Source organism: Pteronotus mesoamericanus, unplaced genomic scaffold (assembly GCF_021234165.1).
Source record: "Pteronotus mesoamericanus isolate MK-2021 breed Mesoamerican mustached bat unplaced genomic scaffold, CSHL_Meso_final contig_100, whole genome shotgun sequence".
NCBI classification, from domain to species: domain Eukaryota; kingdom Metazoa; phylum Chordata; class Mammalia; order Chiroptera; family Mormoopidae; genus Pteronotus; species Pteronotus mesoamericanus.
This window is the reverse complement of record NW_026554999.1, coordinates 19,338,662-19,360,753: the sequence shown is the minus strand read 5'-3', so window position 1 is coordinate 19,360,753 and position 22,092 is coordinate 19,338,662. Positions and strand designations below refer to the sequence as shown.

General features: G+C 46.0%; 1 protein-coding gene across 3 annotated transcripts; it reads right to left on the bottom strand.

Moving 5' to 3' along the window:
• Positions 1–336: 336 nt before the first annotated feature.
• On the bottom strand, positions 337–21,374 carry SCAMP5 (secretory carrier membrane protein 5). Of its 3 annotated transcripts, XM_054585554.1 has the most exons (8): positions 21,244–21,362; positions 19,956–20,088; positions 6,996–7,037; positions 6,038–6,166; positions 3,059–3,215; positions 1,859–1,960; positions 1,301–1,418; positions 337–1,040 (listed from the first exon to the last, which is right to left on the bottom strand). In XM_054585554.1, the coding sequence occupies exons 3-8, from the start codon at positions 7,000–7,002 to the stop codon at positions 846–848; spliced, it is 708 nt and encodes a 235-aa protein (XP_054441529.1). In that variant the 5' UTR covers positions 7,003–7,037; positions 19,956–20,088; positions 21,244–21,362; the 3' UTR covers positions 337–845. The 3 variants fall into 3 exon arrangements, with proteins under 3 accessions (XP_054441529.1, XP_054441474.1, XP_054441400.1); XM_054585499.1 differs by lacking the exon at positions 19,956–20,088 and having other exon boundaries at positions 21,244–21,374; XM_054585425.1 differs by lacking the exons at positions 19,956–20,088; positions 21,244–21,362 and adding an exon at positions 18,461–18,570.
• Positions 21,375–22,092: the final 718 nt, after the last annotated feature.

Below are 22,092 nucleotides of genomic sequence, written 5' to 3'. Positions count from 1 at the left end.
TGCCCTCCCTCATCAGGGCTAAGGCTCAGCTCCCCTATCTGCTTTCTTGATCTGGGAATGGGCTCAGTCTTAAGAACAGATACAGCTAGGACATTTAGCCTTGGGAAAGACAAAGAAAAGCTACATGGGAAGAGAGAAACTCAGGGCAAGAGAAGAGACCACAGGGAATGTGACAGTAGAAAGAGGAGTGGAGGAGGAGATCCAGATCAGAAGGAGCAAGTGAAGATCCCCTTCCTGTCCCCACCCTCCCACCCACCACCACCACCACCACCACCGCTGCCACCGCCGCCACCACCGCCACCGCCACCACCACCACCGCCACCACCACCACCACGGGTGCTAAATAGTGTTGCTTCCCAATCAGACCAAAAATGGAAACAGTTTCAGCTCATACCCTGGGGAGGGAGCCAGGCTCTCTCTGCTGTACCTCGGCCCCATGACAGGTCCTTGCGCCAAGGTCAGAGAGAGTGGCCTGGAGGAGGGTGGAGGCTAGTTTAGTTCTAAACACACATCTAGCACCAGGACAACAAGGACCTCCATGGCACGCTACTTCACAGGGGACACGGAAACAGCTATCACACATGGGACCCATGTGCAGCCCATAGCTCTCAGAATGCTCAGAGCAAAATCCAAAGGGGCAGAGAGTAGGTGGGTGGGTGGGTGGATGTGTAGGGGGGTGTGTGCGCGCGCATGTATCTGATTCATTGTTCAAAGAAGAAAGGAGAAAAAACAAGAGGGAGGAGAAAAAGGAAGGGAGAACCCTGCTTGGTCACCACAACAGATGATGTGGCTTGAGCCCCCATCCCACCAGCTCTCAGCGCTGCCTTTCAGTAGGCTTGGCTGGCTCACATCTCATTGGAGTATGTGTAGTTGGGGGTGGCAGAATATTGAGTCTGCGGCTGATTCATGGCACCCTGGGCAGCCCCCACAGCTGCATTCTGGGCTGCTTGCTGCACGTGCGGGTTCTTCCATGCCCCCGTGGTCCACTCCTCCTGAGCTTTGCTGAAACTCCCTCCACTGCCCCGGTAGAATTTATGAACCTGTAGAAGGAGCACAAGGAAGGGTTAATCAAAGGCAGGACATCCGGGAAAGACATGGGAGCCAGAGACAACTCACTGTAAAAGCCAGTGAGTTGCTCCCTCCCACCCATTGCTCTGTGCATCAGGAGCACAGTCCACCAAGCCATTACACGATGAGTCCCCGGAAGACCTCTGGGTCCTCCTACCATTTGGAAGAGAGCTTGTTATGGATCACAGCCCCTTTCCAAAGCCACCCTCTCACCCATGAGGTAACCACATACCATGCTGAGGGCGATGAAGGAAAAGACAGCCACAACTGTGAACATGACAGTGGGAATGAGCATCACCACCGCTGAGCCAACGTTTGTTCCAAAGAAGGAGATGGTGGCGATCCAGCCGCTGCAGGAAGAGGCCAGTTGTGGGGCTACCCAGAATGGTGAGGGGTACCCAGGAGTAACCCCACTAGACATGGGTAAGAGACCATCTCATTGTCACATGGAGGGACCATATCATTGGGTACAAAGGGACCATCTCACTGATACCCAAAGGGTCTGTGTCAGTGGTACAGGAAGAACTCTCCCCATGGCTCAGAAGACAAGCTCCTCAGACAGAAGTCTTACTTTCCTCAGGTTCTCCCATGAAGCTTGACATTCTTCAGTCCCCAGAAATCACTGCAAGGTTCTCCTTCTCCTCTGATGCTATGGTTGTGTCTACTAGCCTGAATCCTTTCACACTTCCCCACAAGCTAGGCAGCTTAGCACATGGGGGTAAACAAAAAATATACCGAAGGTGCCACCCAGGCCAGCGCTAGGTCAGTCCCAGATACCTCAGTCTCTTACCAGACGCCCCAGCCAGGGATGCCCACAGCCTGGATGATGCTGATGACCAACTGGGCCATGAAGGTGAAGAAGAATGCCATGAAGCTGAAGGAGCTGTCAGTCCTGCAACAGAGGATATGGCTCCCATCACCTGGGCAGAGAGCCAGGGATTCCCTCTCTTCAAGGCCCCCAGACCCTTCCAAGTTTAAGTGAGTACACAAAGGACAGAAGCCAAAATGGGATAGTGTTTACCCATGGATCTTTGCAGGGTTCCATATGTTAGGTCTGTGCAACATTACATAGGGAGACATCTCTTCATGAATGGACCACCCACTGGTACATGGATGGCTGGCCCCATTAGCACAAAAATAGATGGGTTCATTGTGGCAGAAATAAACAACCCCATTGTCAAGGGGATGGACAATTCCATTGGCACCAAGACAGCTAGCTCCACTAGTATCTGGATGATCATCCCATAAGCTTAAGAGACAGAAAGTCCCATTGGCACTAGAATGGACACCCTACTGGCACCAAAAAAGTAACTTAATTGGTACATAGATGTATGGTCTGATGGACAAAGACATTTGAGGCACCATGGATACTCCAGTGGCACCAGATAGCCTTATTGGTATATGAATGAAGAGTCCAATTGACACAAAGATTGAAAATCCCATTTGACACAAAGTAGACACCCGTTGGCACCACGACAGCCAGCCCCACTGATACATGGATGGGTGGTCCCTTTGACACAGAGCTGGATGACCTCATTAGCACACAAATAGTGTCAGTGGTATATGGATGGCTAGGTCCATTGGTACAGGATAAATGGTCCACTTGGCATGAAATCAGCTAGCCGCATGGATATAGGATGGGAATCTCCACCAAGACAAGTGGTACCATTGGCAATATTTAACATGCAGCTGCCTGGGGAAGGAAAAACTAAAATAGGCCTGGTCTCTACTCTATGTTGCCTACACCAATAGGTAGGGTGAGGAAGAAAGGAACTAAAAGGAAGGCTCTGACTCCCAGCCCTCCCTAGAGGTCCCAGGAAACCCAAATCCTACCTGGAAGTCTGAGCTGAGGGTGAATTAGGGAAAGTAAGTTTGGGAGACAGCAAAGAATAATAATAAAAATTAAAAAGGTGAGAAAGTATGTAGAGAAGAGATGGGGGAGATGAGCAAAGAGGCAGGGTTAGGAGCCAGGGTCAGACCAACCACTTACTTGAAGGCCTTGTAAATGGGCCGAAACCAGCAGACGTAGGAGCAGGGTGTGAAGAGGATGAGCCAGAGAAAGGCGAGGCCAAAGTTGGTGGCTCCCCCGCCTCCGATCAGCCACGCGAGACAGCCCACCAGGTTCACGGCCAGCGTGACGCTGTTCACTGCAACCCAGGAGCACACGCACACACAGAGACAGACACCAGACATGAACACAAACACCAGGCCCATGCAGAGATACATGAGCACCCAGACACGGACACACACATACCCATAACTCAACACATAACAATCAAACATGTGCAAGCAGGGAGATGTAGATGCACACAAACACCACACATGCAAACCACATTTATACACATTCACACCCATAATACATATCAGTGAGTACATGCGTGCAGACACATGCACGCGCGGGCGCACACACACACACAAACACACACGGAGTACAGACTGTAAGAAAGAAAGCTGAGAGCTCAGACCAGTCCCCTCCCCACACCTGCTTCTGGGGATCTAAGAAACCCAGAGAACAAAGAGCCTCCAGAGAAGAAGTCCAGAGCCTCAGAGCAGCAAGCCCTGTTGAAGGGCTCCAAAGCCTCATAGGCATGTTCTTCTCCTTATAAGAATGGCCTCAGCCCCTGACCCTGCCAGAGCCAAGCAATCACCGATGCCAAGGCACAGGAAACCCGCCTCACATCTTCTCTCGCAAGGTAGGGGCACAAAAAAGGGAAAGTAAAGGGCCTTGTGGAAACATCTTTTCAAGCCACTGTACCATCGGCCCTGCACTTAAATGGGGCAGGCAGTGGTGGCTGGGATCTCAGTCTTAATCTAATCCATTTCTTAGACAACTGTCATGCCATCTCTTCCAAGGGGCCTTCCTTCACTACCACAGCCTTATTCATCTCCCATCCTTCTGACCTTCTGCAGACCTGGGCTGCTCTTGTTCCTCAAGTATGAATCCCAGCCCATCAACGAGACTAGAAGCTCCCCAAGAGCAAGACCCAGGCTCCTCCTCTGTGCCCACAAATGAACCTCGGAATTCCAGCATCGGGGACCTCAGAGACTCCTTCTTCATCTGGTGCTGGCACTAACACACACCCAGGTCTTCTGACACAAGGTGCTCCCTTCCTCAAACATTAGGCTGAGTTCCTTTAAGGCTCCACAAAAACCTGCTGAATAAACAAAGGAAGGTGGGCCCTTAAATCCAGCTCCTGAATGAGATCTTCTCAGGGGCAGAGTCCCCAGAGCCCAGGGTCAGGTGGAATGCTCCCAAAGTCTGCCCTGACTACACTGTTACCTGTGCAGGTACACTCATCTCAGGCCCCTCATAATGAGAATGAGCATTTCTTCCTGTGCACTTCATCTGCATTTCCTCCATTCCTGTTTACTGTCCCCAAATTTCCTGAAACTTTGGTGTTCTTGCTGATTTTATTTGCTTTTTCCATAAACCAGACATTAACCTGTTTTTATTTGGTTTACACCTCTTTTCACAGTCCCACCTCTCTCCAGCTCAGTTGACTTAGTTACCTCCACTGCAATTATTCTACTGCTTCTTTGGAATTGACATCCATTGACTTGGCCACTCTCTCTCTAGCCATCAATTTTTTTCTATCTCCACTTCTCTCTTTTTATCTAGCTTATATTCTGCCCTGTCTTCTGATCACACTCACCCTGGATGAAAACAACACCCATCTGTACCTGAGCTGAATGTTACTAGGGGAAAAGCAGTGTCCCCAATCCCAGAGGCCTGGTAGGACCTCTCAGAGAGACCCTGTGCATGGCCCAGAAATCTTAGAGGTCACATTTCTTTGGATAGTGTCCCTACTCTCTGACCACAAACAAGCTCTCATTCTAATTCCGGTCTCCTCAAAGCTCCCATCCCCATTTCTACATCCCATTTTGATGGGGGGAAAAAATGGAAGCCATCAGAGAAAACCTACTCATTCTCTTCCCATCATCTACAGACCTAGCCACACCTGCCCCATCCCTTCCTTCTCTCCTGTTACATGGGGGGAAATGGCTTCATGGCCAGCCAAAAGCCAAGCCAGGACTTGAAACTGAATTTTTCTGTCCCCATACTCTTTCTTCCATTCCATGAAGGACCTGCTGCAAAGGTAGCATTCTTCACCACCCTCCTGGCATAATTAATCATCTCCCCAGGTACACTGCTAAGAGCAGACCTACTCAAGGCAACATTACACATGGCAGACCATGGTTAATGTTATTCTGCGGGTGTCTGGCATTCCCTGGGGCTGGTACTCAGCCCAGGATGGCCAGACTCCTCTCCCTGCCTATGCCTAAGAGGTACCTACCTAGGACCAATCTGGGCAGAACCAAATCCCATCGCCCTAATGATACCTTTCCCACCAACCTGCCATAGACCATCAGAAACGGGGGCCTTTCAACGCATGACTTCAAAATCTTAGAACATTAGAACTCTATACACTCTTAGAAGTACTGACCACAACACAGAGCTCTACGTGGAACCACAGCGATCACCCTCTTCCTACAAATAAGGAACCTGCTACTTGGGAAATAAAGCAACCAGCCAGCTTGACCTCATCTCTCCCAACTCCCAGCTGAATGTTCTTTTCTTTGAGCAGTGTTCCAGACAAAACAGGAAAAATGAGGCTTTGAGGGAAGGATCCCTCTCTGAATCCAGAATCCTGAGGTTCCCTGGAAAACCACTCCAGTGGGAAAGGAAAGGGAGGACAAGAGACAGAAACCCTTATCTAGATGGTCTGTGAATGGGATATGTGGGATGGAGAAAGGAGAGGCCTACACAGGGCAGGGGGTGGGGAGTATTGAGAAAAACTAAGGCCCAGCTGGGAAGTTGGCCCATGAGAGGAGCCTTCAGGGAGTCAGGCAGGGAAAGACTTACTGTCGCATGCAAAGGCTGCAAATGCGGCTGGAGGACAGCCAGCCTGCAGGCACCGCCCCCCCAATGCCCTACATCCCCACCCAGCCCCTCATCCACAGCACTCACACATCCAGAGGTAGTAGAGGCGCTTGGTCATGCTGAGATGCTGGGGAGGGATGTCTGCCTCAAAGTCTTGGTAGAAACATGGCTTCAGCGGGATGAATTTGGGCAGTGGTGGGAAGTTGTTCACTTTCTCTGTGGGTGAGGCACATCGCATGGCATCACCTTGACTGTTCCCTTTCCCAAAAACCCAGCATCATCATTCTTTCTCTGGCCTAGGCTGCCCATCAGCCCCTATGGCCACAGGCCACTTTGCTATCCCTACCCAACCATCCCTGCTTCCTCTGTGAGGTTACCAAGGTAACCAAAGGCCCTAAAGCAGTGTCACTGTCTCTCAGAAGAAAAACAATAAATGCTGTCCATCAGTGGTGCAGCATCCTCCTCAGCAGGGAGCCAGTTCCAGGCAGAAGGAGCAGGAAAGGTTATTCTGCAAATGAGAGTTCCAGCCTCAACTCCAATATTCTGCTCTCCTTGGGCAAGTCACCACCCCTCTCCAGACCTCAATTTATCCAGTAAGATAAACTACATCCTGAGTAGGATGAAGTTTGAGCTAGAGAGTCCCTAAAAGTCCCTCCAGCTCTGGCATTCTGTACCTGAGCCTTCAGAATCCAGACAACTCAGAAACCAGAAGGAAAAGGTCTCAGAGTATTAGAGAACAATGGTAACAGAGGGGACAGGGACTGTGCCACCCATGCCACTCATCAGTCCAATGGCCAGTAGGACCAGGGCATCAGGATGCTCAATCCCTGGTCCCTAGGGTCAGAGGTCTGACAGAGGGCTAGACAGTGCCACATTCAGGATCTCAAATAGACAGGCCCAAGTACGGGACCGGGGAAAACTTGGGGACGAGAGAACAGAAAGAACCTGACCTCTAAACACTAATGGGGATAAGAGGACCAGGAAGAGGTCCAACCACGCTATGCTCACTTGCATGTCTTACCCACATGGCCCGCCCTCTCCTTACCTGCCATGATGGCACCAGCCGGCCCAGCCTTTTTGTCCTGAACTGGAAGGAAAGAAAAGCCAGAGACAGATGAGGATCACGGCCCATCCTGACCAGGTCCCTCTCACAGCCCCAGCTGGGCTGGACGCTCCCTGGGGCAGGACCCTGTTCACATTCTCATAGAGGGATGAACCCAATGGAGACATCTCCCACTTCACAGAGATACCATTGCACCAGCTACCTCCTTCCAGGCATTCGTACCCTTTGCCTCCAGGTACAAAGTCTAACCACAGAAAACCCCAGGGTAGGAAAGAAACCTAAAAGGAGAACCCATGCAGGGAAAGGCGAATGACAGAGAGAACCTGAGGGGACCAGAGACCTCTGAAAGAGAAAATCCTATTCCTTGACCCTGAAAAAGGCAGAATCCAGGCCTCAGTCACAGGCTAGGCTCCCCTCCCTCCTGCCTTTGCCTTCAGTCATATGTCCATTTTGGGGGGTATTTATAATCTGCCAGGCACTGGGGAAACAGCACGAATAAGAAAGATGTGGTCCCTGCCCTCTGCATGAAAATAAAAGGGAAGGATGGCTGCTGTGAAAACATACAGTGTATATCAAGGTGATCTAAACCTGGTCTGGGAAGTCATGGAAATTAACTATAAGAAGTAGAGGAGCCCTAAAGAACACAGAGGAGTTGCCCAGGGCAGGGCAGCCTTCTGGGAAGAAGGGAAAGTTCACAGAGATCCTGAAGGAAACCCACATTTTTAAATAAGGAAAGAAAGCCACGGTAGCCAAAGCAGAGACGGGAGTTGGGCAGGGAATGATGCTTGAGGCCCTTAGCAAGTTTGAAGGGGCCCAGAGGTGTATTTGGGGAGTAACGGAGGGAGCCATCAAGGACACTCCCTGCCAGCTTAAACACTGAAGGGGATGGTGCCTGTTCACAGAGAGCCCCATCACAGGAGGCACCAGTGAGAAAAGACACCAGGTTCTGGGGACGTCAACAAGTGGCTGTGTTACTGACTTGCCAAGTCCAAGGTGCTGTGAGACCCCAGACAGGGCTGCCTTGTAGGCACTGGGGATATTCCGGTGAGGAGTTTCAGCATGGGGCCTGCCCTGAGACACACTGAGTTAAGCGCAAGGAAGCAAATGAGCAACCAGCTCACTAGAATAGTAACTTTGGTGGGGTTATATACATAATATATACATAATCAAAATCAGAAAATGGTCTATGACCAAGCGTTAAGGCAATGCAACATTTAAAAGTTGGGTGGAGATATCTATAGAGTTGAAAAACAGACAAAACAAATCTATGGGGTTAGGGCTAGTTACACAGAGGAATTGGCTTTGTGAAAATTGATCAAACATGCAGTTACAATTTATGCACTTTTCTATGTGTTGCATTTCAATCAAAAATTTGTTTTACAAAAAGAAAAATTAATCCTCCTAGAGTGCCAGGCCAATTTCTCTGGATCCACTTAAAAGTTTGGGCAATTACAACCTTTTGTGACCCCTTTGTGATAAAATCAAATACTGATATAAAAACCCAAATATCCACCACAAAGGGGAAAAAAGAAAAGCCTGGTAAGAGTATCACATGAAATGATACTCTTACACAGCTGCATTAATTGTAGCACTGTTTATAATACCAAAACATAGAAACAATCTACATGTCATCAATAGGGGACTGATTAAATAAATGGTACAGTCATAAAATAGAGTGCTCTGCATCTGTTTTTTAAAATGTTCTGTAACTATTTTTTTTTTAAATACTGATACAGAAAGATCTCCAGAATTACTAGTCATTGAAAATGCAACATGCAGAATAGTCTATATAATATGCTACCTTTTGTGTGTGTTTTTTTAAGGAGGGGGGAGGAGAATAAAAATCTATTTTCATTTTGACTCAGCAATCGTACTTCTGTTTATTTACCTACAAATAAGAAAAAAATGCACATTATTCAACATGACACTATTTGCACTAGCAAAATGTTGGTAGTGACCTAAATGCAACTATTTGAATGAGCTATGGTACATGATTCAATGGAGTACTACGGAGAAGTAAAAAAGAATGAAGGTGATCTCTATGAACTGCTATGGAATGACTTCTAGGATACCCTGTCAAGTGAAAAAAACAAAGTACAGACAAGTATAGTGTGCCACTTTTTATGTAAGAAATAAAGAGAAATAAGAATATGCATACTAATTTGCTTATTTTTGCAAAAGAAACACAGGAAGAATAAACCAGAAATGAATGACATGAATACTTACATGGTGGAAGGACTAGGATGAGTCATGAGACTTCTCTGGGTAAAGATTTTTACATACTTTTGTATGTATAACGTCTTACATATTCAAAAATGTACACCAGAAATAAAAGTAAGCCCTAACGTTGAAATAAGCAAAAACAAATGAAGCTGGGCACAACAACAGAAAAAAGAATTAGCCAACAACTTCTCACAGTACTTTGTGTTCTCTCAGAGGGCTGTATCTCAAGGACAAAAATAAATGGAAAAATATTGTTTATATCAGCAGATTTACTGTTATTGTTGGTGCTAAAGTGGTGATTCTGAAACTTTGTCATGTGTAGTGTAGGAGACAGCACATGAGTAAATGTGTTACTGGGGACCTGAGTTCTCACTGTTAAGAATATGAAGATAGAATATAGAATGTGGGGAAGTTTAAAAAAAAAAAAAAAAGAGCCCTGTGATGTTGGGTTTGAACTGGAGATATCAGTATGATCTCATAACTTAAAATACAGGGTCCAGCAGAAGTAGCACCTGCTTGATTGTGGTTGGCAGGGTAATAATATGGGAGTAATAATTTATAGTTTTAATTTGAACATTTCACTTAAAATGTCATATGGTGTGCTTGAGTATGATATTGTTATGTTACAGAATTACATGCTTATGATTTTGTAATAAAACATTTTGTAATAAAAACGGGGTGTTATTTATGCCAGACCCTCTATATGTATGGCTGGTTCCAAACCAAGACAAATACAAGGTTAGCCTGACAGGGGTGTCCAACCTGTGGCCCGCAGGCAACATGCAGCCAAGGATGGCTGTGAATGTGGCCCAATACAAGTCGTAAATTTACTTAAAGCATTATGAGATTTTTTTTGTGATTACATGTCACACACAATGTAACGTGTGGCCCAAGACAACTATTCTTCCAGTGTGTCACAGGGACGCCAAACGGTTGGACACCCCTGGTCAGAACATCTTGTAATGATAGAAACAAGAAAGTATTCAATGAATGGGGGCATGTCAAAAAGACATCCAGCCAAATTTGGAACAATTAAGAGTATCAAAATTAATAATAACAATAATATTACATACTGAATTTTAAAAAATAATTCCTAAGTCCAAAGCGACACTCATTTTTAAAAAGAGAAGGAAACCCTGGCTGGTGTGGCTCTGTTGGTTGGATGTCGTTCTGCACACCAAAAGGTCGCTGGTTCGATTTCCAGTCAGGGGACACACCTGCACTTTAGTTTCAGTCCCCAGTAAGGGCACATGCAACCAGTCAATGTTTCTCTCCCTCTCATTCTCCCTCCCTTTCCCTCTCTCTAGAACCAATAAAAAGAAAAGAAATTAAAAAGAGAGGGAGGAAGAAAGAAAGTTCTTCTCTGCAGAAGAATGCTAGCTATAAGTGTAAAAGGAATGACAGAATTAGAAGAATCTCCCAATCCTGCGATCCTCAACAGATGATAAACCTTTCGCTGGGCAAAAGATTTTTGGGAGAAAAAGAGTCACTGAGTCTCAAAGTACTAGCCCAAAGATTACTTAATTACAAAAGGAAACAGGCTTTTATGCTGTGAAGAAAGCTAGCAAATGCCACCTTAACCAGATAATCAAACCTAACCTTACTAATAATGGGACAAACGGACATTATGGCTTCCCAATGTGATGCAGGGAAATAGGCACAGCATCAGCTGTGGTAGTATTCTGGACCCCAAATGTTTCACCTGAATCTAATCATGAGGAACAATCAGACAAACACAAGTTGTGTAGCATTCTAAAACCTACACTGACATGGACTGTTAAAAAAAAAAAAAAAAAGGCCACCATCCCAGAAGACCAAAAAAAAACTTAAAGAGATAAGGGATTGTCTAAACTAATGGAGACTAAAGATACTTGGCAACAAAAACCACTGTGTAAACCTTGATTAGGGGAACACTGTAAAAGACATCACTGGAATAACAAAGGAAACTTGAATATAGACTCTAAACTAGATAATAATATTGGATCAATGTTACATTTCTAGGATGTAACAATGATATCAAGGTCATGTAGGAGAATGTCCTTGTTCTTGGAAATATGTGCTCAAGTGTTTAGGGGTATTGTATCATGATGTTACTTCAAACAGTTCATAAAGTAGGAAATTATGAAGAGATGGATATAAACAGAATCAAAGCAAATGTGGCAAATGTTAACAACTGGTGGATCTGGGTGACGCTATATAGTAAAAAGTGTCCCTTTTACTATTTCTTCAACTTTATTGTGAAAGTTTTCAAAATAAAAAGTTAAAAAATATGAATAATGTCAGTCATGGGTAGGTTATAACACACTGAATAAAAAGAATGCACAAGTCTAGGATGACATACAAAAGAAAGGGAGAGGGAAAAGAACTTTTTAAAATCACCATTTGCAACACTTGTGTAAGAACAAGATACAAGCAAAGATGATCAATGGCTGCTAATAGCAGTGTCACACGGTTTGAGTGCCACCCCCTAGATTACTTACTAATCACAACAGAGAAAGAGTACTTCAATAATGAGAAGATCTGGCAGACCAAGTGACCAAGTGACCAAGCTTAGCATTTCTGATAACGGGACCAAAGGACATCAAGCACCTCCTGACTGTGATACACACAGAAAGATACAAGGTCATCTATGCAGTACTGTTGCCAAATTGTTTAGTTTGAAAATATTATGAAAAAACAATCTGACAAACCCAGATTGCGGGAAATTTTCCAAGGCAAATAAATGCTAATGTCATGAAAGACAAATTGGTAAAGGGGAAAAAAACTGGTATGGGGATTCATCTAAATTAAGAGAGACTTAAGAGACATGCCACCAAATGCAATGAGTGATCCTTTAAGGAATCCTGGATTTTTAAATCACAGCTCTAAAGGACATATTTAGGACAAGTAGAGAAATTTGAACATAAATTGCATAGTAGGTATTGTTCAATGTTAAGTTTCTTCAGTATTGTAGTTACCTAGGAGAATATTTTTGTTCTTAGGAGATAAATGCTAAAGTATTTAAAGGTACAGTGTCTTAACTGCACCTTACTTTCAAATTGTTCTGAAAAAAAAAAAAAAGGAGATAGATAGATAGATAAAGCAAATGTCACAAAATATTAACAATTGAAAAATCTAGCCCTGCCTGGCATGGCTCAGTGGATTCAGTGCCAGCCTGCGAACCAAAGGGTTGCCAGTTCCATTCCCAGGCAGGGCACATGCCTGGGTTGCAGGCCAGGTCCCCAGTAGGGGGCATGCGAGAGGCAACCACACATTGAGGTTTCTCTCCCTCTGTCCCTCCCTTCCCCTCTCTCTAAAAATAAATAAATAAATAAAATCTTTTTTTAAATAAAACAATAAATCTAGGTGGTATATCTTAGTACAAGTGCTCACTGCACTGTTCTTTAAACCCTTCTGTAGCTTTGAAATTTTTCAAAATAAAACATTAGGGGAAAAAACACACACGCAGAGTGAGGCAAAAGCAGGTTTACAGTTGTGTGTATGCAAAACAGTTTATCCATGTATTATTAATAATTGTATTATTTTCCACCTGAACAACTGTAAACCTACTTTTGCCCCACCCTGTATATTTTTTGTATTAGGTAATATGTACACAAAAAATTTCTAGTAGGATATCAAGAAAAAAATAATTGTGGCTCCCTGCGGGACAGAGGAAACTGAATTGTTGCTATGTGTCTTTATGTCATCTACCCAAGATACCAAAGGTTCTAAGATAGATAATTAATTTTATTTATCAAAACAAAAGTACTGCCAACTTGTAATTATAAGATGCCAAAAATTTTAAGACACAGACATTAAAATTTTTTCAGAAATATCCAAATGTTCATCTTAAAACTTAAAAAACTTAGGACATTTTCTCAAATTATGAATCATGTGAATGTATTATCTGTTCAAAAATTAATGATGATACCTAAGCTCCAAGAGGATCTCCAAGATGGCAGCCTAGGTAAACACGGCTCGCCTCCTCACACAACCACCTCAAAATTACAACAAAACTATAGAGCAACCATCACTCAGAACAAGCAGAAATCGAGTGGAATGGAAATCTTGCAACCATGGAATTAAAGAAAAAACCATATCCATCCAGTCTGGTAGGAGGGGCGGAGATGCAGAGACGCAGAGATGTGCGTCCCACACAAATTTGCAGTGGATAAAAATCAGGAGGGATATCTCAGGAGCGAGGAGTCCCAACCCCACACCAGACCCCACAACCCAGGGTTCCAGTGCCAGGAAGATTAAGTCCCCCTGGCTTCTGGCTGCAAAAACCAGCGGGTACTGAGTCAGGGGAAGAAACTGCCTGAGCATCCAGGCAGTTCCTCTTAAAGGGCCCAAGTACAGACTTATTCAGACTCACTCCCACAGGCTCCAGCACCTGGGAAGCAGCTTGAAAGGCACCAGTGGCATGCGGGGAGAAACTGAATGTCTGGCATCAGGGCAAGAGCTGGGGGACAGTTTTTTCCAAGACAAGACTGCTTGCAAAGGCCACTGCTCCACTTCTGAGCCATCTGCCAACAGAGCCACAAGGTGCGGCATACACCATAACTGAGACTCCATCAATCTGGTTCACACTGTTTGCCCTGCCCTGATGATTCCCTGAGACTATGAGCCACCCAACTTAGAGGCCCACCCAGGCAGTTAACAGTGGCTTTTCCATACAAATGGCTTATCTTGGCTCACACTTCTGATCATCCTAAATCCTCTCAAACAAGCAGCAGCTGACCTCAGTGAGCCCCAGTACCTTGCTAAGTGACCCGAGGCACTAGGAGCAGCTGGCCTTGGTAAACAACCTGGCCTTGCTAGGGCACCTCCAAGCCTAAAGCAAGAAGCAGCCAGCTGCACGTCGCTTTATAGCTTATACCAAGTGGCCCCAGACAGAACACAAGCAGGCAGGAGAGCCCTACTGAGGTGGGCCCTGCTCTGTGGAATGGGCCCCTGCACAACTGATCCTCCACGGAGGGCGGAGATTGGTGGTCACAACCAGTCCTTGCAGCTGACTGTCCTGAGTAAATCCCTTACATTGACCTGCCAACAGCAATCAAGGGTAAACTACAAGAGGAGGGTATACTCAGCCCATATGATGGATGCACCTCGAGTACCCAGCCTGGGCGATAGGGGAGGCTGTGCCACTGGAACACACAGGACACCTATTACATTAGGCTACACTACCAAGAGAAGGAGTCATAGAAGCTCTACGTAGTAAACAGAAACAAGCACAGAGAGGCTGACAAAATGAGAAGATAAAGAAACATGGCCCAAATGAAAGAACAGAATAAAACTCCAGAAAAAGAACTAAACAAAATGGATATAAGTAATCTTTCAGATGCAGAGTTCAAAACACTGGTTATAGGGATGCTCAAGAACTTATGATTAGCTCATCCACATAAAAAAGGATCCAGTCAGAGATGATGGATACACTAATTGAAATAAAGAACAATTTATAGGGAATCAACAGTAGAGTGGATAAAGCCAAGAATCAACTCAATGATTTGGAACACAGGAAGCAAAAACAACCAACCAGAACAGCAAGAAGAAAAAAGAAAAAAATGAGGATAGTATGAGGAGCCTCTGGGACAACTTCAAGCACACCAATACTCATTAGTATGCTAGAAGAAGAGAAAGAACAAGAAATTGGAAATCTATTTGAAAAAAAATATGAAAGAAAACTTCCCTAATTTGGTGAAGGAAACAGACACACAAGTCCAGGAATCAGAGAGCACCAAACAAGATGGATGCAATGAGGTCCACACCAAGACACATCATAATCAAAATGCCAAAAGTTAAAGATAAAGACAAAATCTTCAAAGCAGCAAGAGAAAATCAGGTAGTTACCTAAAGGGAGTTCCCATAAGACTGTCAGCTGATTTCTCAAAAGAAATTTTGAGGCTAGAAAAGGGTTGGCAAGAAGTATTCAAAGTGATGAAAGCAAGGACCTACAACCAAGATTATCCTACCCAGCAAAGCTATCATTTAGAATCGAAAGCAGATAGAGAGCTTTCCAGATACGAAAAAGCTAAAGAAGTTCATCATCACCAAACCAATACTATACGAAATATTAAAGGGACTTACGCCCTGGCAGGTGTGCCATAGTGGATTGAGTGCTGGCCTGCAAACCAAAGGGTCACGAGTTCAATTCCCAGGTGGGACACCTGCCTGGGTTGCAAGCCAGGTCCCCAGTAGGGGGCACACGAAAGGCAACCACACACTAATGTTTTTCTATCTCTCCCCCTCCCTCCTTTCCCCGCTCTCTAAAAATAAATAAATCTTCTTTTAAAAAAGGGACTTATTTAAGGATCAAAACTATGAACAATAAAATGGTAATAAACATATATCTATCAAAACCATTGAACCTAAAAAACAAACTAAGCAAACCAGCAGAATAGAAACAGAATCATAAGATATGGAGAACAGTCTGGTAGCTGCCAAATGGGAGGGGGGATTGAGGGAATAGGTGAAAAGGTGAAGGGATTAAGAAGCACAAATTAGTATTTATAGAATAGTCATAGGGATGTGAAGTACAGTATAGGAAATGGAGAAGCTAAAGACCCATGGACATGAACAAATGTGTGGAGAACACCGAGGGGGTTGGGAATGCTGGGTGGAGGGGACAAAGGGGAAAAAATTGGGACAACTGTAACAGTGCAATCAATAAAATATAATTTAAAAAAGAAATAAATGAAAAAAAGTCAACAGAAGAGGATGATCTGGAAGAAAACCAGAAGAAAATGGAGTCTCCAAAGTGAGGCAGAGACAGTGAACAAATATGACAGCATGAAAAAGGCTGGGCTGAAAGTGTCCATTATACTCAGTAACATCAAGTCATCCGTGGTCCCAGCAAAAGCTGTCTTGGTGGCATGAGACTGGGAGTAGCAGCCAAATTATGTCTACAGTTGAACAGGTAAGCAGGTGTAGACAGGTCTTTGAAGAAGGCTATCTATGCCTAGAAGGAGAGTAAAGAAATAGGGCACTACCTCCCTAGGTAGGGCCCAGGAAGGGCTATGGCTAAGGATTGTTTGTCTAAGATAGAAATAAGCTAGAGATGTGAAGGATCCAGGGAAAAGTTGCTATTACAATAGACAAAGGTTAACCCTGAAAAGAGGAGAAGCATGGGGTCCAATGCAAGGAGATAAGACAAGCCTTGATCCTAATAAGTAGGAAGGAGAACATGACACAAGCAGATACTGGTAGGCTTAAGGCCTTGGAAAGGACAGTGAGAGTCCCATGTATCTACTTCAATTTTTCCTGTAATGTCAGAGACAGGTTGGAATTGAGAGGGAGGAAGTCAGAAGACCCAGCTAAGGTAATGAGATGAGAAGGGCTCTGGGAGAGTAAGTACAAAAAAACTGTAAGAACACAGAGGAGTACCTTCATGGTCTGTCCTGGAAGAAGTAGGGAAGGCTTCATAAGAGTGAATCCTGAAGGGTGAGTAAGAGTTGGCTAGGAAAAAGAGAATCAGGAGAGCAGGTGTGAAGATCAGGAGAGCAACAGCATGGTATACTCAAGGAACAGAAAGTAGAGCAAGGATGAAACTCAAAGTGAAAGGAGGGGTAGAAAAGCAAAAATAGGGTTGAAAAGTGGGAGGGGCTGGGTCATCCTGGCCTTGAAGGCCATGGGCAAGATTTGAGCTTTATTCCCGGAGTCCTGCCAGCCACTAAATGACTCTCTTCTTCTTTTAAAAAATATAGCCTTTCCCCAACTGATGTGGCTCAGTTGGTTGGGTGTCAGACCACAGAGCTAAGGGTCATTGGTTCAATTCCTGGTCAGGGCACATGCCTGGATTGTGGGCCAGGTCCCACAGGTTGCCAGGGGGTGTGCAAGAGGCAACCAATAGATGTTTCTCTCTCCCATCAATGTTTCTCTCCCTCTCTTTCTCCCTCCCTTCCCCTCTCTAAACATAATATTTTTAATTAAAAATAGTCTCAAAAATCTTTTAATAAAGTAAAAATATGTTGCTTTTCAGCTATGTAGAAAAATATGTGTGCCCTGCTCTGGCTGGTATGGCTCAGTAGACTGAGCACGGCCTATGGACCAAAAGGTTGCCGGTTCAATTCAGGGCAGGGCACAGGCCTGGGTTGTGGGACCAGGTCCCCTGGTGGGAGTGTGCAAGAGACAACCGACTGATGTTTCTCTCCCACATCAATGTTTCTTTCTCTCCCTCTCTACGGGTTCGATTCCCAGTTGGGGCACATATAGAAGGCAACTGATCAATGTTGCTCCCTCATGTCAATGTTTCACTCTCTCCCCCTGCCTTCCCCTCTCTCTAAAAATCAATAAACATATCTTGAGGTGAGGGTTAAATATATACACACACATCACATATATATTTAAAAAATGATATGTCCAGAAAGTATCCATCCACACACTATGGCAATATGAAAAATAGAGATATTTATTGAAGACACAAGAAACACTGTACATAAGACAATGATGCTTCAGTGCCCTTCAAAGTAGGCACCTTCAGAACTCACACAGTTCTCCCAGCATCTCTTCCACTCTTCAAAACACTCTGCAAAATCCTTTGTTGGAATTGCCAACAGCTGCCCTGTCATATTTTCCTAAATCTTATCGATGGTCTGAAATCTCCTCCCTTTCAAAGGTGATTTTGGTTTGGGGAAAAGCCAGCAGTTTTTGGAACCCCCAGATCAGCTTCTAGTTCTCGTACTGTCAGTCACCGATCTTTGTTGATTGAAGCCCATACACATTCAACATTCTCAGATATTCGGCTTGTTGCCGGCATCCCAGAACATGGATCACTTTGAACAGATCCTCAACTATAATTGAAGCATTTGTGCCACATTTTTATTTGTAATGCACTTATTGCATTGTTCCCAAAAGCCTTCTAATCATCCAAATAGTTTCTGCAGAGGAATGTTCAAGCTTAACACAAAATCTGATGCAGACTCATTGCCCTACTAGCTCAGTCATTTTTAATGCAACTGGCTACACAGTACACTTGTTCACTCAATGGCGTCTACCACCCTCACTGACTAATACCATGAAGTCAACACTGTTCATGCATGTGCATTCCAGTCCACTCACCTTGGCTGCCAGGTTACATCAATGTCACAGAAACTGTTCCCATTATATTAACAAAGGCTGGACTTTTTCTGGACAGAAACATATGTAACATGAAGGAAGATCAAACCAAAGAAAAAACCTGGAAGTCTGGAAGGCAGGCCCCTTGTAGTACAGGCTTCCCCTACTAGGTGAGTGTTCTAGGAACCCACCTGTATTAGTATACCAGCTGGCATTGTTGTGAGAGTCTGGGTTCAGCTTCAATGACATTTTTTTGAAGACTTTCAGTGCGTTTGCCAATTTCACGACAGGTGATTCACGAGCGCATCTGCACACACCACACAGAGGGTCCTGCAGTTTTTGGCCAAAAACGGCATGACCCTCATGCCCCACCCTCCCTTTTCACCCAATCTCATCCTGAGTGACTTTTTTTGTTTCCCCAGATGAAAAGAAGTCCTCAAAGGGAAATGTTTTACAAATGTGAAAAAGGTGAAAGAAAAAATGGTGAAAGCACTAAAAGGGATCAAAACTGACAAATTCACAAACTGTTTTGAGCTTTGTCTGGTGGGGCTCAGTGGATTGACCACCAGCCTGTGAACCAAAAGGTCGACAGTTTGAGTCCCAGTTAGGACACATGCCTGGGTTGCAGGCCAGGTCCCCAGTTGGTTGTGAGAGAAAATGGACCTGTGTTTCACATCAATATTTCTCTCCCTCTCTTTCTCCCTTCCTTCCCCTCTCTCTGAAAATAAATTTAAAAAAATGTTAACTATTTTGAGCACTGAAAAAAGAAAACATCTCAATAGGTACACTGCATCAAATGGCAAGGACTTTGAAGGTAACTGGAGTTTAAACATGTAAGAATAAATATACAATTTTTTATAAATAATTTCCATTTTTGTGGGTCCCCCCCTCACGTATGTATGTATGTGTGTGTGTGTCTTCAAGTCCTATGGTGACTCTTCTTCAGTAGCCCCTACTGATCCTATGTCTGGCATTTAAGGCCTTGTGTCAATCGGCTACAAGCCTCCTGTCCCACTCCCCTTTCTTCTCTACCCCAGGCTGACCTGCTTCCCAGACAACCCAGAATCCTGCATGAGATCATGTCTAGCCACCCCTTGCGTTTCCAGTGCCCCTAAACCAGAGCCCTGTCAGCTCCTTTAAGTCCTAGTATTTTCTCACATCCCAACTCTCCTGGGAAACCTTTCTAGACATCCCTGCCATACATCCCACTGCTTAAATTCTAAACCAGTTATTGGGCACCAAGCCATCTTTCATTCTCACCCAATCTTTTCCTCAGTCTCTCATGGATGGGGATTCTAGGAGGGACCCAACACAGGGCAGGACACAGAGCGCTATCAATTTATGTTCTTGCTTAAGATTTGGATACCCTCCCAAAGGGTAGGAGAGGAGCAACTGATGCCCTTCCTCAACCAGGCTAGTCCACAGCTTCTGTTAACCCTGCTGTCCCACAACTCCAGGAAACCTTCAGAGACTCCAGACTGTCAGCAGGGAAGGAAGTGCAGCGCCAAGAGGAAACGCTGTGGGGAGGGAGACAGAGTGAGGAGAAAAGGAAAGGGGAGAAGAAGTGGGAGGGATGCTCTAAACTAGAACAAGCAGCTTCCTCAAGGGAGATCAGTACTTAATCCTATTATTTCATCCCTAGGCAAAGGTGCTGGCACAGATGCCCAGAGAGAGGAATGAACTTACTCAGAAGTGGCCAGCCAGCCAGGAAAAGGACTCCATTGGTTTCCTCGGCCTAAGAAGACCCTCTTTCTGTGGCCCATTCACCAGAGACACTCCTCTCTCAGCTCTGGGGACTTTGCCTTCAGGCTCAGCAAACCTAGATCAAATCTCCGCTAGCAAAACTGTGTAGCCGCAACAGAATCATTTCCACCAGTAATGCCCCTGCAAGAACCATCCCCCTCCTTCAGAGAGCCCTGCCCCTTGGGGGCAGCACCGATAGGGCATAGGCTGTAAAATTCTCCAGACTCCCCCACCCCATGGGCTCACGTGGCAGGCTCCTAAAAAGCTATGCTTAATTCGCACCTCTGTCTGCCCATACCATTCCCCAGGAATGCCTCCTCTTGCCTCTCCTCCCATCCAAATTTCACCTCTTCCAAGAAGTCTCTCTTCACTGGCTCTTGCCTCCCTTTCTCCTTGTGCTCCTTGTGTCCGCGGGAAAGTCTGCCTGGCTCTCCCTAAACTCTCCATCCCGCAGCTGGGGCAGTACGGGTTGAAACCACCTAAGGTTAATATTCAGTCTCTACTTAGTTCTCCCAAGCCCCTGACCAGGAGCTCCCGAAGACAGGGGCAGGGACGGGTTCCCAAACAGCTCACCCTCATCCTCGTGACTGACTCCTGTGGGTGTTATGCGGCACACCCAACAAAACCACCCGAGCCGAGCTGGGGCGGACCCCAGGCTCAAGCCAGTGCACCCATCCCCCCCCCCCCCGAAACCCTGAAGCAGCTTAGACCAGGCGTCCAAAGGTCCTTCGCCCCAGGGAGGCGGAAGAGGGGGAGGTAACAACATGGGTCCACCTGCAGGCGCCTCTTGTGAGAAAAGACCCAAAGGAGGCCACAGTTACCCCGTCTCCAGTCTCCCCAATCCCGGGTCATGTGTACCATCCCCAGGAGGAGGAGGGAGGCCAGTTTCCAGGGAACTCCAGGTGGGGGGTGAGGTGGGAGGTATAGAGGGCCCAAGGCCCAGGCTCCAAAATCCAGAGGTCTGACGTCACCCAAGCCAAGGGTTCCCTCTGAGGGAGCTGGGGTTGGGGATGGTGGGGGATGGAGGACCTGGGGGTACCCGGGGCATTCTTCCCCTGCTCCAAACAAGGAAGGTGACCTCAACTCTCCACCTCTCCAGCATCTCGGCCTGCCCCTTGCATGCAAAGGTGAAGCGTCGCCGGTACGGAGCTAGGGAGGGGGGTGGCCACCTTTCGCCCTGCACTCAGCTTCCCTGCAAAGCCCTTCTCCGAGTCTTCAGGCCCCGACTCACCCACTGCTGTCTCTCTGCTGCTGAAAGGCGGGGGCGCTGCCCTGCGCTAAGCTGCACTCGCGATGCAGCGCGGAGCCCGCGGAGAGCCGCTTAGGGGCTGGGAGTAGGGAGCGCGCGCGCCTCCAGCCAGCTCCGCGCGCGCTCCCCGCACCGCCCCTGCCAGCAGCAGATCTCGCGAGACTCCGGGCCACCTCTAAGGCCGCTCTCTCTGCTCTCGCGAGAAAGAAGACGGAACCCTAGCACCTTGCAGGAGCTATCCGAGGTCCTAAGTCCTGTCCCCAGCCCGGTCAGGTGGCCATCGGCACCGCGGGAACAATAGCATGGCGAGGATGTGGAGGAAGAGACCCAGGGATGGGAGCCTGGTACCAGCAGCCAGAACCTCAGCTTCCAAATCTGTAAAATGAAGAAAACAGCCCCCCATGCTGGTTTCAACGGTCTCTGGGATTTACCAGAAAGGAGGAGTGAAAGCTTTGTGAGCAGGAGAGCATGATGACTGCTTTAGGTCCTTCATATCCACAGGTCCAAAGTGACAGCAAGGGGACGGAAGATGGAAGCTGAGAGATGACACGTGAGGAGACAGAGTCGAGACATAGAGAGACATGGACACACAAATCCATGGTAAGATAGATATAGAAAGGCAAGACAGAAGAGCCATGAACATATAATCATTAGAAACATGGGGAGACAGATACAGAAACATGGAAGCATCAAGATTTGGAGAGGACAAAGACCTGGAGAGAAAGAGAGAGTGAAGAGAACCTGATAAATAGAAAGAGATAAGAAACAAGGACAGATAAGCTACACAAAGGAATAGAAAGAGGCAGGCTGAGAAAGAGAAAGAATGAAGGA

Excerpts from the sequence above, each read along its gene's own strand:
- SCAMP5 (XM_054585425.1), bottom strand. The coding sequence starts at position 18,518 with ATGTCATTGAAGCTGAACCCAGACTCTCACAACAATGCCAGCTGGTAT. Across the intron at positions 7,038-18,460 it reads CAGCTGGTATACTAATACAG|TTCAGGACAAAAAGGCTGGG; the intron begins GTGGGTTCCTAG and ends CTTTCCTTCCAG. Across the intron at positions 1,041-1,300 it reads CCTTCATCGCCCTCAGCATG|GTTCATAAATTCTACCGGGG; the intron begins GTATGTGGTTAC and ends CTCCTTCTACAG.